Source organism: Sminthopsis crassicaudata, chromosome 2, assembly GCF_048593235.1.
Source record: "Sminthopsis crassicaudata isolate SCR6 chromosome 2, ASM4859323v1, whole genome shotgun sequence".
Classification (NCBI taxonomy): domain Eukaryota; kingdom Metazoa; phylum Chordata; class Mammalia; order Dasyuromorphia; family Dasyuridae; genus Sminthopsis; species Sminthopsis crassicaudata.
The window spans coordinates 465,702,918-465,719,262 of NC_133618.1; the positions used below are offsets into that span (position 1 = coordinate 465,702,918).

At 35.3% G+C, this 16,345-nt stretch overlaps 1 protein-coding gene across 6 annotated transcripts in view; it reads right to left on the reverse strand.

Moving 5' to 3' along the window:
• The window catches only part of DENND1A (DENN domain containing 1A), a 701,497-nt gene that overhangs the window by 265,800 nt on the left and 419,352 nt on the right, over positions 1 to 16,345 (reverse strand). For all 6 annotated transcript variants that reach the window (XM_074293045.1, XM_074293044.1, XM_074293042.1 and 3 more), the window contains one exon: positions 16,178 to 16,223. In XM_074293045.1, coding sequence (XP_074149146.1) covers positions 16,178 to 16,223 — 46 coding nt within the window. The remainder of the gene's footprint in view (positions 1 to 16,177; positions 16,224 to 16,345) is intronic.

Consider the following 16,345-nt stretch of genomic DNA (forward strand, 5'->3'; position numbering starts at 1 on the left):
TGAGCTTCTATTATTTAGCAGTTTATAAAAGTATCATTTTCTTTGAAGTTAATTTTAATATAGCTAAATGGAGTCATGTGTAGAACTGAGTAGGTGATGATAGGACAATGGAAAAACAATAATCTCACAGACAATGCCATATTTTAAACTGGGATTTTCTCTTGAAAAGTGCCAAGGCTGTTTTCTCCTCCTAATCTATGACAGAAAATTATCTTATCTCATGAGACAGCATTTTGGTCACAATAAATTAGCTTAAAATGTACTAACTGAAAAACTTACTTAAATCAAGCAGAAACAAAAGTTGTTTTTCACTGAATAAATTAATACTTCAGTTTTTCAATATTTGTTTTATTTCTTATTAACCAATATTATCATCATATGAATATCTGCCACATTCCCCAATTACTAAGACTCCCAATTTTTGTGCTATCTTTGATTCCTCACTCTTACTCATCCCACAATTCAATCCATGGCCAAATCTCATTTTCTCCTTTCCAATAGCCACTGAATCTGCCCATTCTCTTTCCATTCACATGATTGTAATCCTAGTTCAGATTCTCTTCACCTCTTGCCTGTACTATTATATTAGCCTTCTAAATGGTCTTGTCTCAAGTATCCACTCCAATTGATCTTCCATTTAGCTGCCAAGATGATTTTTCTAAAGTGTAGGTCTGGTCATATCGCCTCACTGCTCAATAAGTTCTTTCTAGCATCAAATATGAATTGCTTCGGCATTTAAACTGTTTTGTAATCTTGCTCTTTCTAGTCTTCTTTACTCTCTTCCATATATTCTTTGATCCAGCCCATCCATACTCTTCCTATTTGCAATTTCTGAAACATGGCATTCCATCTCTCTCATTTCTGTGCCTTTTTCTGGTTGCCTCCTATGCTGGAATACTCAGCTTAATTACTTCTTCTTCTTAAACTTCCTTAGCTTCCTTCAAGTCTCAGCTCAAATCCCATCTGCAAGAGGTCTTTTATTGTCCCCATATGACTTTTCATTTAGTGAGTATGTTTCTAGGATGTACCTAGTTATTTATTAAGTTGATTCCCCTACTAGAATGTATGCTTCTCAAGAGCAGGAACTATCTTATATTCTCAGATCATAGCACAATGAGTAAATAGTACAGTGCTTATGAGATGTATGTTGTATTTGTTGTTATTACTATTAATGATTCACATTTCTGTGATGCTTTAATGTTAATATAATAATGCTGGCATGTGGTGGTATTATTTCTCTTAATTTTGGATAGAGTTAAAGGGACAAGACATTAACATATTATTTTCTCTCTGCCTCTCATATTCTAATATTACTGAATACATAGATTAAAATTACTGTTTCTAAAAAGTGGAATAAAATTATAATGATGTAAAATCATTTTCTGTAGGCACTGAAAACATCTTCAGTATTATTCAAGTACCATGTAGGAAATCAGGGATTTTCACATGCTTCTGAGTTCCTGAGACCGCTTCATTTTGAAAGGTTTTTTATCAAGGTAGCTTAGAAAGTATGAGAATTTGGTACAGCAACATTTATTAAAAATGATTTCATTACTAAAGAGCAGAAAGGGACCTGTATGTGCCAAAATGTTTGTGGCAGCTCTTTTTGTTGTAGCTAAAACTGGAAGTTGAATGGATGTCCATCAATTGGAGAATGGTTGGGTAAATTATGGTATGTGAAGGTTATGGAATATTATTGCTCTGTAAGAAATGACCAGCAGGAGGAATACAGAGAGGCTTGGAGAGACTTAAATCAACTGTTGCTGAGTGATATGAATAGAACCAGAAGATCACTATACACTTCAACAACAATACTGTATGAGGATATATTCTGATGGAAGTGGAAATCTTCAACATAAAGAAGAGCCAACTCATTTCCAGTTGATCAATGATGGACAGAAACAACTACACCCAGAGAAGGAACACTGGGAAGTGAATGTAAATTGTTAGCACTACTGTCTATCTACCCAGGTTACTTATACCTTCGGAATCCAATACTTAACGTGCAACAAGAAAATTGGATTTACACACATATATTGTATCTAGGTTATATTGTAACACATGTAAAATGTATGGGATTGCCTGTCATCGGGGGGAGGGAGTGGAGAGATGGGGGGGATAATTTGGAAAAATGAATACAAGGGATAATATTATTTTAAAAAATTACTCATGCATATATACTGTGGGAAAAAATTCTAAATAAAAAAAATTTTTAAATGATTTCATTAATTTTTTTATTGGCAATGTGATATTTGAGTAAGTCAATTCAGTCAAGGAGAAATTTCTTGGCTCAATATTCTAGGATAGTTGAGGTACCCATTTTTGGAATGAGGATTTATTGTCTGAGTCCATTAAAGATTGTGAACTTCTGGCACATAATGTTAGCCACCTGCTAGCCAGGTCTTGTTAACATGGTAGGTGCTAAACTTTGTCTGAAATGATGTGCTACATAATCTTTGCTATTCTCCCATAATCATTGTTAATCATAAATCTGAACTCCTTAGAGATAATCTTTCTATCATTTCTGGTGATTAGGACCTGGTTTTGAATTTCCATCTTAAACCCTCACCAACAAATCAACATACCTCAGGCATTTGTTCATTATTTCTTTATTTACAACTTGTTGGTCTGTATTCATAAAGCTATGACCCATAGAAGTTCTTTTGAATCACGTCTTGTATCCTATACATTTCATAGGCTCTCTACCAAAAATTCACACTTTCTTGCTATTAAACAAATCCAGTGGTAAATACCTATTACCATTCTTTCCTATAGCTAGATAAAGGGATATCTACTTCCTGTTGTTATAATAACAATAATAATGATTACTATATTTATGCATCAATAGAGAATTCCTGGCAAGGAAAAATGCAGATGAGTATCTATTCTGCAACTTACAGTTATTGAAAAGTGCTGGGGTCACTGAGAGGTTAAGGTATTTGCCCAGAGTCACGTAATCCATATATGTCAGAGGAGGGATTTGAGGTTTTCCTACCTCTGGGGCTCTCCCCCTATCTACTATTCAATAGTAAAGCTCTTGAATATTATGGTAACAAATTTATGCACTAGCTCTTCTCTCCTATCTCTCCCAAATTGAATCCTTGATGAACTGGTTCAACATTACATTATTCCTTCTCTAAAACCACTAAATCCCCTTATTATATTATTGATTATGCTTTGCCAGATTTAAGTCTGGGTTCACTCTCACAATCTGCCACCTTCATTCCTACACAAGTAACAGAACAAAGGTGGGGGGAAAAAAATCACAATATTCTGATATCTTACAATACAAATTCATGTTATACAATTTCAACTGGGCCTTCATTGCTGCTAGGCAATCCTACTATACATTCCTTATTAATTCATTATCCCACTCTCAGAGGCTCTTCAAAATCTTTTCATCCCTTCACAAACTTTGCATGATTCCCCCACTCCCACTTTCTCAGCTGATAAAGGTGCCTTATTTAAAAAAAAAAAAAAAATGAGGCTATTTGCAATTAATTCCTTCTTTCTTCTTCCTCATATTATATGACTCGTATGTCATCTGCTACTATCTCCTCCTTCATCGCTGTTTCACATGAAAAGGTGAACTTCTTATCAAAGCTAACCCTTTACCAGCACAAGCAATTCCATTCCATTTTGTCTCCTATAACAGATTGCTCTCTCTGTCATACCTACTTTATTATTCATTTTAAATGAATTTTCTCTTCCTGGTTCTTTTCCTGATGCCTACAAAGATACCCATGTCTCCCTCATCTTCAAAAAACCCTCACTTGATCTTTCTATCTCCACTATCATCCTAACATCTCTTCTACCCTTTGGGGCTAAATTCCTTGAAAAACGCTTTCTACAATGGGTGTTTCACTTTCTCTCATCTTAACTCTTTTCCTAACTTCCAACTTCATTCCATTGAAACTGTTCTCTCCAAAGTCATTAATGATCTCTCAATTGCCATATCCTTATTCTCTTGGCCTGCTTTGCAGCCTCTGAAATTGTTGATCACCCTCTCCTCCTTGACAGTCTCTTTTTTCTAGGTTTCTGCAATACCATTCTCCCCAGGTTTGGCTCCTAGCTGTAAGACCATTGTTCCTCAGTCTTCCGGAATGGAGCTTCATCCAGATCACAACTGAATAGTTCTGTTTTGGCCTCCCTTCTCTTTCTTTTGCTAAAAACCTCACTGGGTGATTTTATCTAAGTTCCCTTGGAATTTAAAATACCATTTCTTTATTGACAATTCTTAATTGTACTTACCTTTCCCTAATTTCTTTATTGACCTCTAATCTTGTGTCTCCAACTCCTTACTTGACATCTCAAACTCAACATGTCCAAAATGAAATTTATTGTCTGTTCCCTTGAATGTTCCCCCCACTTCTAATTTTTCTATTACTATAAAGGGTGACCCTATCCTCTCAGGCTCTCAACCTAGGCATCAACCTCAATTTTCCACTCACTCTCACCCAATATGCTGCCAAGATCTGTTGGTTTCTTCTTTGCAGTATCTTTCAAATAGTTCTCCTTCTCTCACCTGACACTCCTACCACTTATCTTTCCCCAATTCACTGTTCTTTTGCATTTCCAACTGCCTTTCAGACATTTTGAACACACATCCAGTAGATATCTTAAAGTCAATATGTCCAAATAGGAACTCATCTCTCCTGCTCAAACCTCATCTTGCTTTTATTTTGTGTTGTAGTATTTTGTGAGGAATTTTATTACAGAGAATACCACCATCCTCCCAGTCTTCTTGAGTGGTAATTGAAAAGTCATGCTGAAATCCCCACTCTCTCTCCCTGCCCACTCCCATGTCCCCATATCCAAGCTATTCCCAATGCCTGTCCATTTCACCTTATCTTTCCAATATGCCCTTTTCCCTTCCCTGCACCTCCCAGCCCTCATCATCTCATACTTAGACTCTTGTAATAACCTGTTGATGAGTCTGCCTCCTGAAGTTCTTCCTTACTTCAATCCATCTATTTGGCCCCCAGAGTGATTTTCCTAAAGTGCAGATTCAACCACATCACCCCCTTATTCAATAAAGACTGGTTCCCCATTGCTTCCAGGGCCAAATAAAAAGTTCTGTCATTCAAAGCCCTCTCCTACAACTACAGTCTTCCTATACCTTCCTCTTCACCACGTACTCTTTGATTCTTTGGTGACACTGGGCTCCTGGCTGTTTCACAAACAAGATACTCCAAGTTTTGACCTGGGAATTTTCTCTGACTGTCCCCTATAACTGGAATGTTCTCTTTGTCTTTTGGTTTCCTTTAAGGACTGAATAAAATTCTACCCTTTGGAAAAAGCCTCTTTCAACCCCTCTTAATTCTAGTGCCTTCTTTCTGTTATTTAAAGTCTTATTTATTATTGATATACATATAGTCAATCTTTTTACCATTTGCTTTAACTTTATGACTTCAAGTATTTGAGGAATTTTATTAGTAACTTTATTTTCACTTGGCTTTGGCAATGGCATACATTCATGGCAATGTGCAACAGAGGAAAAAAAAAAAATCAGTGGTGCCATGCATCCAAGTTTGTAGGTGCTTCACTGGTCCTTACCATTGTAAAGTACTCCCGTGAATTTATGGCATATATTTGTTGTTTACCTTTAAAGTTTTATGTTGCAATTATACCCCTAAAGCTTTAGTGCAAGTCTTCTGGGCACTAAGCCCAAGTGTGCAAAGTCAATGAACTGACTGAATAATATTTATGCTGGACTAACTACTTTCGGTAGCAAAAGATAACAGTTTTTGGTGGTTGTGGGAACTTAATCCCCTAGTTCCCATAAGCTCAATGTACTGACATTTGCATTCCTTTTTATTTCATTTTCTAGGAATGTTACTCTCATGAAAGGTGAGAATTGACTGTAGTAATAATAACTACATTACTTTTTATATTTCTAGTAGTAAATTACTTATTATAATAATAATATTAATTATTGGTGTAGTGATGACAATAATTTTATTAGTAATAATTCACATTTACATAATGCTTACTGAAACAACAACTTTATGTTTTCTAAGTCAATTCAATTCAATTCAATAAGCATTTATTAAGCATTCATGTGGTTCAATGGGAAGAGCAGGAATTCTGAAATCACCAGACCTGCATTTTACTTCTGGCATTTACTACCTATGACTTTGACCAAATAAAGTAATTCCTCTGGACCTCAGTTTCCTCATCTGTAAAATACAGTAGAGTCAAATCCTCAATGAATTCTCAGGTCTAGATTTATGATCCCATATATAAGATGCTATGGTAGGCATTGTGGACAGAAAGGCAAAATGAAAAATAGTCCCTCTTCTCAAGGAATTTATATTCCTCTTGTGGGTAATGGATGTGCCACTTAAACAGATGAACAGATAAAATCAGAGGAGAGAATAGGAACAACTAGAAGGCTGATCAAGAAAAGCTCACCAAAGGAGGTAGTGCTGGAGATGGGTCTTGAAGGAAACAAGGAATTCTAAGAAATGGAAAAAAGGATTGCATTGCTGTCCAAATGAACAGAAATATGAAATAGAAATACAAATGTGTCTAACAGCTAATGGATCAGTTTAGGTGGAATGTGAGGTGTATGAAGTGGACTAATATGAAGTTAGCCAGAAAAGTTAGGTTAGAGCCAGGCTGTAATGGGCTATAAGTGCCAAGCTAAGGAGTTTGTATTTCACAGGAAACAAGGGCCACTGAAACTTCTTAAGGCAGGCTGATAGGCAATGCCCTTAAAACACTAAAGATACAAAGAAAAGTACAAAACAATCTCTGATCTCAAGGAAGGAGATCACAATCCAAAGGAGGAGAGAATATGTAAACAATTCTGTACAAGTTGAACATATACAGACTGAGTAGGAAATTATCTTAGATGAAAATCCCTATGATTAAGGAGGACTGGAAAAGACTTCTTGAAAAAGTAGAAATTCAGCTGAGAGCTCAAAGAAGCCAGATAGGTTTACTGACAAAGATAGGGATGCAGATAGTCCCAGGCACAAGGGAGCAGCTAATGAAAATTCACAAGAAATGATGAGTATTGTGTATAAGGAATGGCAAAGAATCCAGTTGTCAATAGAAAATAGATTACCTAGTAAAGGGGGTGGTAAACTGCAGACGAATGAGAAAGGCCCAAATTATGGAAGGTTTTAAAAGCTGAAGAAAATTTTAAATTTGATCTTGGAAGAAATAATACTAAAGTTTTTTGAGTAGGATGATAAAATGAATATACTTGCACATTAGTAGGATCAATTTGACAGCAGAAGGGATCTGGAGTGAAGAGAGCAGGGAAGTGGTTGCTCTTGAAACAGTCTAGTCATGAGTTGCTGAGGGCCTGATTCAGGGTACTGATAATGTGAGAGGAAAGAAGACAGAGTATGAAAGATATTACTCAGATAGAATCAGAAGAACTTGGCTACTATTTGGATATGAAGGGTGAGAGAATGAGGAATTGAGATCAACATCTAGGTTACAAGGACCTGTGTATCTAAGAGGTTGGTGGTACTCTTGACAGTAATAGGGAATTTGGGAAAAGGAGAAGGATTTTTGGAGAAAGATAATGAATCACCTTTTAGACATATTGAGTTTAAGATTTCTATAAGATACCTAATTTGAGATGTTAGGTAAGAAATTGGAGATGTGAGACTGGAAAGAGGTAAGGGTTGAAGGATTATACCTGAGAATCACCTGTATAGAGATAATTGAATACATGAGATCAACTGAAACAGTACAATAGAAGAAAAGACTTTGGAGATCACCATGATTGGAGGATATGACCAGGACAAATATTTAGCAAAGGCAGAGAGAAGGAGTAGTCAGACAGGTAGAATAAGAATCAAGAGAGCAGCATAGTATTGTAAAAACTTAGAGAGAAGAGACTATTAATGAGAAGAGGGTAAAGCTACAGAGAGGTCAAAGATGAGGATTGAGAAAAGGACATTATATCTGGAATTAATTTATCATTAATAACTTTGTAGAGAGTAGTTTCAGCTGCAGTGATAAGGTTGGAACCCAAACTGTAGAGGAAGTAAGGAAGTGGCATATAGGTTGTAGACTGCCCTTTCAAGGATTACAGTCAAAAAAGGGAAAGGAGATTTAGGATAACTAGCAAGGATGGATGGATTAAGTAAGCATTTTCTGAAGATGTGGGAGACTTGGGCATTTTTGAAGGCTACAGGGAAACAGACAGGAGAGAGACAATGAATATAAGTGAGTGGAGATAATAAATAGGGTAAGATGTTAGAGAAGATGGGATGGGATGGAATCATTTATACCTGTGGAAATGTTCATCTTGGTAAGGAAAGGGCTATATCTTTTCATGAGACAATAAAGGAGAAAATGGCAGAAGGTATCTGAGTTATGAGAGATGAGAAGATAAGAAGGTGGTCTCAGAAAATGGTCTCTTTTTTCCAGTGAAATATTAGGTAAGATTCTCAGCTGAAAGGATAGAGTGGGGGGTGATGAGTCAGGAAATGACATGATCATATTGATGCTTAAAAGTAAATCATTTTGAAAGTTATTTGAATAGAGATAGAGAACAATTAGGAAAGAAGTGCAAACTTTTAAGTGAGAAATAGTAAAGTATTGAATTGGAATAGTGAATATGTGAGGGGAAAGAAAGAAACAGATGCTAAAAAACTTAAGTGTAGAACTTAAAGGCTTTGGCAAATGACTCAATGGGGTGAAAAAGAGTAAAGATTTAAAGAAAATTCTGAGATTGTGAGCCTGAGTGACAGAATGGATAAAGTACTCTAATGTAAATATAAAGTATAAAGTACTATAAAGGATATACTATTATATAAGTAATAGAATAAGAGAAGCTGGAATAGAGGAAAATGGAGGGTTAAAGAGGAAAATAATGAATTCTGGTTTGTGCAAGGTGAGTTGCAGTTGCTTCCATGAATTCAGGTGAAGAAGTCCAGGAGGAAGTTAGTACAGAAAAGAAGTTCACAAGAGTAAATGGGATCATATACATACATTTGGAAGTCATCTGCTTAGATATGGTAATTGAGAAAATTAAAAGGAGTTAATGAAATCACCAAAAGGAAGTATTGAGAAAAGGAGACACAGGGCAGAACTGAGAGGGACACCCACACTTATGAACATAAGAGATGGCTGATGATCTAGCAAAGAGAAATGAGAGGGAAGAGTAAGATGCAATGAAGAAAAGCAGAAGAGAGCAAAGATGTGAAAACTGAGGGAGAAGAGTATATATACAGGAGTGATCACAACTATCATATGACATAGTTTTCTTAACCCCAATTTACAAATAGGGAAATTAAATGAGAGGAAATGATAAAGCAATGAAGTCCCCAAACTGGATCAAAAGGTGATCTAGGCCCTATGAATCCAAATCAAAAAGCCTATGTTTATAATACTAGGTTTTTCATGTAAATAATAATTCAAATTGATACAATTTAGTAAATTTACTATGTTAAGGACTTATGCTGAACCATTTTAACAAATGCAATTACAAAGAATTTTGTTTAACATTCATATGAACTGATGCAGAACGAAGTGAGCAGGACCAGAACAATTTTACAATAAAAACAATATTGCAAAGACAATTTTGAAACCTTAAAAACTATGATTAATGCAATGATCAATTATGAGCACAGAGGATTCACAATGAAGAATGCTACATACCTCCTGATAGAAAGCTAAATGTACAAAAATATGATAGACTCAAGAGTGTAGAGATAGATATATTTTTTTAACATGCCCAACTACAGGAATTTGTTATACTTGACTATATATATATAAACCACAAGGATTTTTTCATGCTTTTTCAAAGGTGGGAGATAGTTAGAGAAAGAGTGAAAAGTAGGATGGAAAGAAGGCAAATTTTTGTTACTTCAAATAAATTTTTTAATTAAAAAAAGACTTTCCTTATTATAATTGTTTGTCATATGTTCTTAATAATTAGCACAGTAATTGACATTTGGGTAGTACAGAATTATAATCCTCATTTTACAGTAATGGGAATCCTTTTTAATGTTATATACGTTATATATCTAATATCATCTGGGTCTAGTTCCAATGGTTCTTCCCATTACTTCATTATGCCTCTTATGTAAATGATCTTACATCCATAGAACATTTTTGGGTCATAACTAAGGGCTGCTAAGTATATTTACACTGCCTACAATTCCCCAGCTATTATAAGAACCTCTGTGAAAAGTATGATTTCTACTTGACCACCATTATTTTGTATTTTAAATTAATCCAAGCATTTGCTAACAGGAACTGCAATTTACCAATATCTAGCTGTGAAGACCTGCTAAGAAGAAAAGCAGGAGAGGGGAAAAAAAACAAAATGGAAGGCTTTTGTTCACTTATTCTCAAACTATTTAAAAAATAAATATTAAAAAAGCTATATAACCCAACAAAAAGAACTAAAGATTCTTGATATTAAAAAAGAGAAAAGGGCATCTAGTTGTAGCAATACTGGCTCATTTGACAGAAAAGTTAGTATTTTTGAGTGGCTGAAAAAATGTTGCTTTCTTTGGCATTAATAACTGATCATTGTGATTTTTCTACCAGGCCTTGCCAATTCCTTCAGGAAGTCATCCTTGATCATCTCAAGTTGGTAATGACCTTACCCCTTGGACCTCACAAAGAACTTTGTTTTGCAGTTCTTTAATTATGATATACTGTATATTATAGTTATCTGTGTATACAATTTAACCTATTGTACTATCAGCTGTAATATGGCAATTTTAAACTGTATTTCACCAACATCTAGGATAGAGCTCTCTGCACACAGTAGGTGATTAACAAACTTTTGCTGAATGAGACGCACTGAATGCTAAGTCACAGGCAGAGACAAATTATATTCCCCAGATCAAAGATATATAAGATTATATACATCTTAGATTTCCAACTCAGAAGGCTACAAAGTTCATTCGGTCACACTTTCATTTCTGTGATGAAGAAAACAGGTCCCAAAGGGGTGACTTGTGTAAAGTTGCACAGGGAACAAACCCTGAGCAAATGAAGAGAATGGCAGCAGAATTGTGAAAGGACAGAAGTATGCTCTCTGAGAAAGATAAGAGAATAAAAAGAATGGTAAGAAAAAAAGGGTAGAGAGAAACAATATAGTATTTGAATGCCCAAGAATAAAAACTTTAATAAAGAAAACACCAAAGGAATCAGGGATGTTTAATTTAGAGCAGCAAGCTAGCACAGTGCCCTGAACACCAGGCTTAGAGTCTGGAAAAATTCTCTTCCTGAGTTCAAATCTGGCTACAGATATGTATTAGCTGAGCAAGTCACTTCACCCTATTTGCCTCAGTTTCCTCATCTGTGAAATGAACTGAAGAAGGAAAGGACCAACCACCCCAGAATCTTAATAAGGAAACCCTCAGTGAGCTCATGAAGAGTTGGATATGAGTGAAACAACTGAATAACAATAAACCAATAACTTTCCAAAGAAGAGAAGACCCAGTTGCTGTCTCCAAATATTTGAAAGACTTATAGGAAAGAGGGATTAGACCTATTTTGGGGGAATTAGAGTATATTACTTAACAGCAATGGCTATAAATTATAAATGGGAAGATTTCAGCTCTATACTAGGGGGGAAATTCCTAATAGTCCAAAAGAAACATTGGCTACATGAAAAGATAATGAATTTGTCTTCACTGAAGTACTTGATTCTGACACTATGTGGCTATTTGGCAGAACAATAGTGGAAGAGATCCTTGCTTAAGCAAGAGTTGCACTAGCCATAGACTTTTTTTTTTTTATACTTTAAGATTTTATTATTCTAGATTTTTAAAAAATGATCCCAAGTTTATTTTTGAGATAAAGATCTACCCTCTTCTTAACATCAATATTCTTGTGAGAGTATATGCTGTAAGTCACAGAATACTAAGCTCTGAAGAATTCTAGTTGCGAATCACTTAATTGGAAATGAAGAGATAACACTGTAGTGTTAAGAAGCTGCATCATATTATCATCAAAGAACTACACAGAAATGGTATAAAAAGTATCATCAAAGAAATGTGTAGTCATCCAAAAAGATGAGTCAATCATGTAGGGAGAGCAAAGGATAACAGAGGAGGAGCCCATATGCTCCGCTGGTTACCCCACAATATGAATAGATGGAAAAAGCCCCCATGTGGAACTGATGAGAGAGACACAAACAGGTGTTATACAATAAGAGGAGGTCTGGTCAGATTAGGACCTGCACCATTGGACAGAGCACCCACATTGATGAGGTTACAGACCTACTGCAATCACACTCTACTCATTGTATTTCATATCCATTAAATACAATTAGGTATCTATTCTACAAACTTAGATTTACATGAACTCTCAGCTTTAAATACAATCTTATAATTAGTGGTGGGAAAGAGACCAATTTATTCAGAAAACCCTGTGGAATTAATGATATTCTTCTTGGGAGCACTGAGGGACCCTGGGTTTTTGTCCCTTTATGTACCACCTACACCCATTATTGTTAAGAATAGGTTAATGCAAAAAGCAAAATTTAAATATTCCAATTGGGGTAGATATATAAAAACCATAATATAAGTAAGAAAGGTAAGGGGAAAAAAGGATAGAGAGAAAGAATATAGTACTTTAATACCCAAGAATAAAACCTTTAATAAAAACTCCCACATTTTCAGTATCAAAAAGACCATTTGAACTCTGATTTCAGAATGCCAAACTGAGGGAATTACATGTATTTTGCACATATCTTAGAAATAAAAGGGGCCTGGGGGAATATATCATCATGGACACAAAATTTTGGAACTGGAAGGGGCCTCAAAAACAGGATATTAGAAACAACAAAAAGAAAAGAACTTTAAAAACAGACCATCAGAGCTAGAAGACACCTAAAATATAGTAAGAACACAAAGCACAGAATGTTAGAGTGACCTTAAAGGTCAGAGTATTCAATCAATCAGAATTGGAACAGACTTCAAAGGTTACCTAGTCCATTACATATTTGAATAGGAATTCTTTGGTCATTCAGTCTCAATTGGAAGACCTTCAACTGACAACCTCTTGAAGTAGTTCCTTCCATTTTGGACTGCTCTTATGGTTAGGAATTTTTTTCCCTTACATCAAATCTAATCTACCTCTGTAACATCCTTCCACAGCTCTCCTAATTCTGTCTTCTGGGGATAAGTAAAACAAAGCAAACCCCTTTTTGAGATGATTCCATATTTTTTGTTCTAAGATGCTGTCAAGCCATAACATTCTATGTTCTATAGATGAATGACATTCTATGACAATGGAAAAGAGAGAGCCCTGGCTAATGGCATTTCTGGAACTTAGTCAAGAGATTGAAAATGAGGCTTATTAGAAGTACTAACTCTTTAAGGTAACAGTTATAAACACCTAACATTTTTATAGTTATGTAAGGTCTGAAAGGTGCTCTGCATATTTCATCTAATTTGGTCCTAAAAGGTAATTGGTATTATTATCCCCATTTTATAAATCAGTAAACTAAGACAGAGATGAGGTGATTTGTTTAGGGTAATAAACATTTAAATGTCTGAGGCAGAATGTGAAATCAAGTTTTCCTGATTCTAAGTACATTGCTCTATCCACTATACCACCTAGCTGTTATCTAGGGTAATATTACTTCATATTAAAAATATCCCCTAGGTTAATGATAAAGCCCCCCCATTTTATCAATTTTCAAGTTATAAGAAATCACAATTCATATTTCACTCTGAACAATAATTTGGGGAGTCATAAAAATGGTTAAAAAGTCTCCTCATGGTTAGCTTTTTCTAAACTTTTATGAACATCTGCCACATTCATTTGAAGTTTAAAAAATTCTGGCACATATGCAAAGGCATAATAAGGTGCCTATAGCTTTTGAGAAGAATTAACAAGACAGTCAAAAATAAGTCTTTTTAAATCCTTTGCTGAATTGCTAGTGAGAATGACAGTGTAAGAAAGAATGCATCCTCTCTCTTTGCTTTCTGGAGAATAGCAACAAAAACCTTCAATCAATTCATTTAATAATCATTTACCAACCACCTATACAATGAATGGTGATGCTAGATATACCAAAATAAAAAAAAAAGTGATTCCTTGTCTTCAAGAAGTTTAGCTAACACAACCAAATCCATGAAATACATGTATAACAACTACAATATATTAAGTTTCAGGGGATAGAGAGTTCAATTCCAAATGGAAACATTAGGGAAGGTTCTCCAAAGGAAGCAGCCATCTGAGCTGGGCTTTGGAGTATAGATAGGAATTGACAAGTGGAAAATAGCACTGAGGGGTGTAGGGTTAGAGTCCAGACATATATAAAGACATTGCAATCTGGCAACACCTGGGTAGGAGCTGACTTTAGCTGGAACTTTAAGTGTGTAAAAGCAGGAGATAAAATTAAAGAGATATCTGAAGCCAGATTGTAGAAGGTTGTAAAGAAAATCACCGAAGGTTATAAGAAGAGGTTTACAAATGAGGAAACTTAAGCCAGAGAAACAGGACATGTTACTTTTCCAAGTACACACATTTTGTGATGTATGACAAGTCTTTAGATTAGTTCAAGAGCTATTCCACAATACCATGCTCCTGTTTAAAAGACTTGGTAAGAGACAGGTTATTATATCTTTAGTTATCTTAAAAGCTGTCCTGCAACAGAGAGATTAAAATTGTTTTTGGTTCCAATGATAGAATGAATTTTAGCAAGTTATAAGGAAGCAGATTTCAGCTTAATAATTGAATAATTAGAACTGCCCACAAACAAAATGGCCTCCTTTGGCTACAATGAGTTGTTCATTGGTGTATGACTTCTAAGCAAAACCCAGTTCACCATTTCCTGGGAAAATAAAGAAGGAAATCTTGCTCAGGTAAGGGTTACTTTGAGGTTCCTTTCAGTTCTGAAATCCCATGGTACAGCAATGTGTAGTAAAAGACACTAGATTTGAAGTCAAAGTCAATTGGCAGTTCTGCTTATTTACTGTCTATGTAATCATAAATAAGTCACATCAATCTACCAGCATGAGTGTTCATTTGGAAAATAAAAGGAGTTAGATTAGATAACCTTGATGAATTCAAAAATCTCATTGAACTCCGAATCTTATGATCAGAGGTGACTTTTTAATGCTTTAATTTTTAATGTTCTCTCTCATTCTAATTTTCAAAGGTGCTCTTTTACCATAGCTTTGATTTCACCTCAGCTCTTTTAAGACAAAAGATGGAAAAGAAAAAAAAAAAAAAAAATCAACACAATATAGTCTGAACACATAATCTGTGACAGTCCAAAAACCTTATACTTTATGTAACCAGGGTTGGGTGATGACAGAAAGGCAGAGTTAACAGAATGTAGGAGCCACATGGCCAGCCTGTCAATTTAGAAATTGGAGCAGATTTTTAATGGTCTATTTTGATTGAGATTCTCAATGTCAAACCAACAGGTTTTCTGATAACCAACTCTTTTCGTTTGGTAAGCACAATAGCACTGTGTGCAACAAATAGTGAAGAAGCAGGTGGTTCCAGTCGACCTAGAGTGAATTGAACAGAAAAGAAGAGGCCACATTTCCTTCAAGACAAGAAAAACTTTACCATTGGCAGAAGCAAGAAATTTAACTTCCTTTGTCTACAGTTTTCTCATCTCAAAGATGAAGGGAATAGATCAGATGGATTGTTAAATCTTTCTGAACATGTAGTTGAGTAGAGATGAGAATCCATTTTTCTCAATCCAATTTTGAAATATTCAGTTATACTGCAGCTGTTAGCATTGTTCAGATCCTCACCATCCTAAGGTTACTTTACTTTGAGCACTCTAAGAATGATATTCTAAGTTCCTCCCAGCTCTGAAAGTCACTGGCTCTATGCTCTTAGTTGAAAAGTCAAGCATTGGGCTACAATAGGTACACACAGAATAGGTACTATAGGATAGACAAGTAGACCAATATTTTCCCAAAACTTAGACTATTCCTTTATTTTCTTAAGACCTTTTCTGCCCTCAGTAACCTGGGAAAATATATTATCTCCCATCTGAATGAAAGATCTTGAAAATAATAACCTAGTGGGAAGGGATCTTAGCTGAATGCTCAGCTTTGTTAGCAAAGGAGGGGGACAGAGCCTGAGGTGTTGCTTGTACAAGTCTCCATATGTTAAACTGTGAATACAGATACCCAGTCTATTCTAATGCCATGCAAAAACAGGAGGAAACCAAATCACAGAGCAAGAAATTTCAGGAGAAAGCAAGCCAACTTACCTCCATTAGACTTAAATGTATTCCTATGAGGTAGGGCATGGGAGCACTGTGAAGAGAAACAAAGACAAACAGCTGTTTTAATGTCTGTTGCATCCGCCTGAAAATTACAGACGGTTAAATATTTGCAGAAAAACTGTTTTAATAAACGTATGCACAGTTACATTTTCT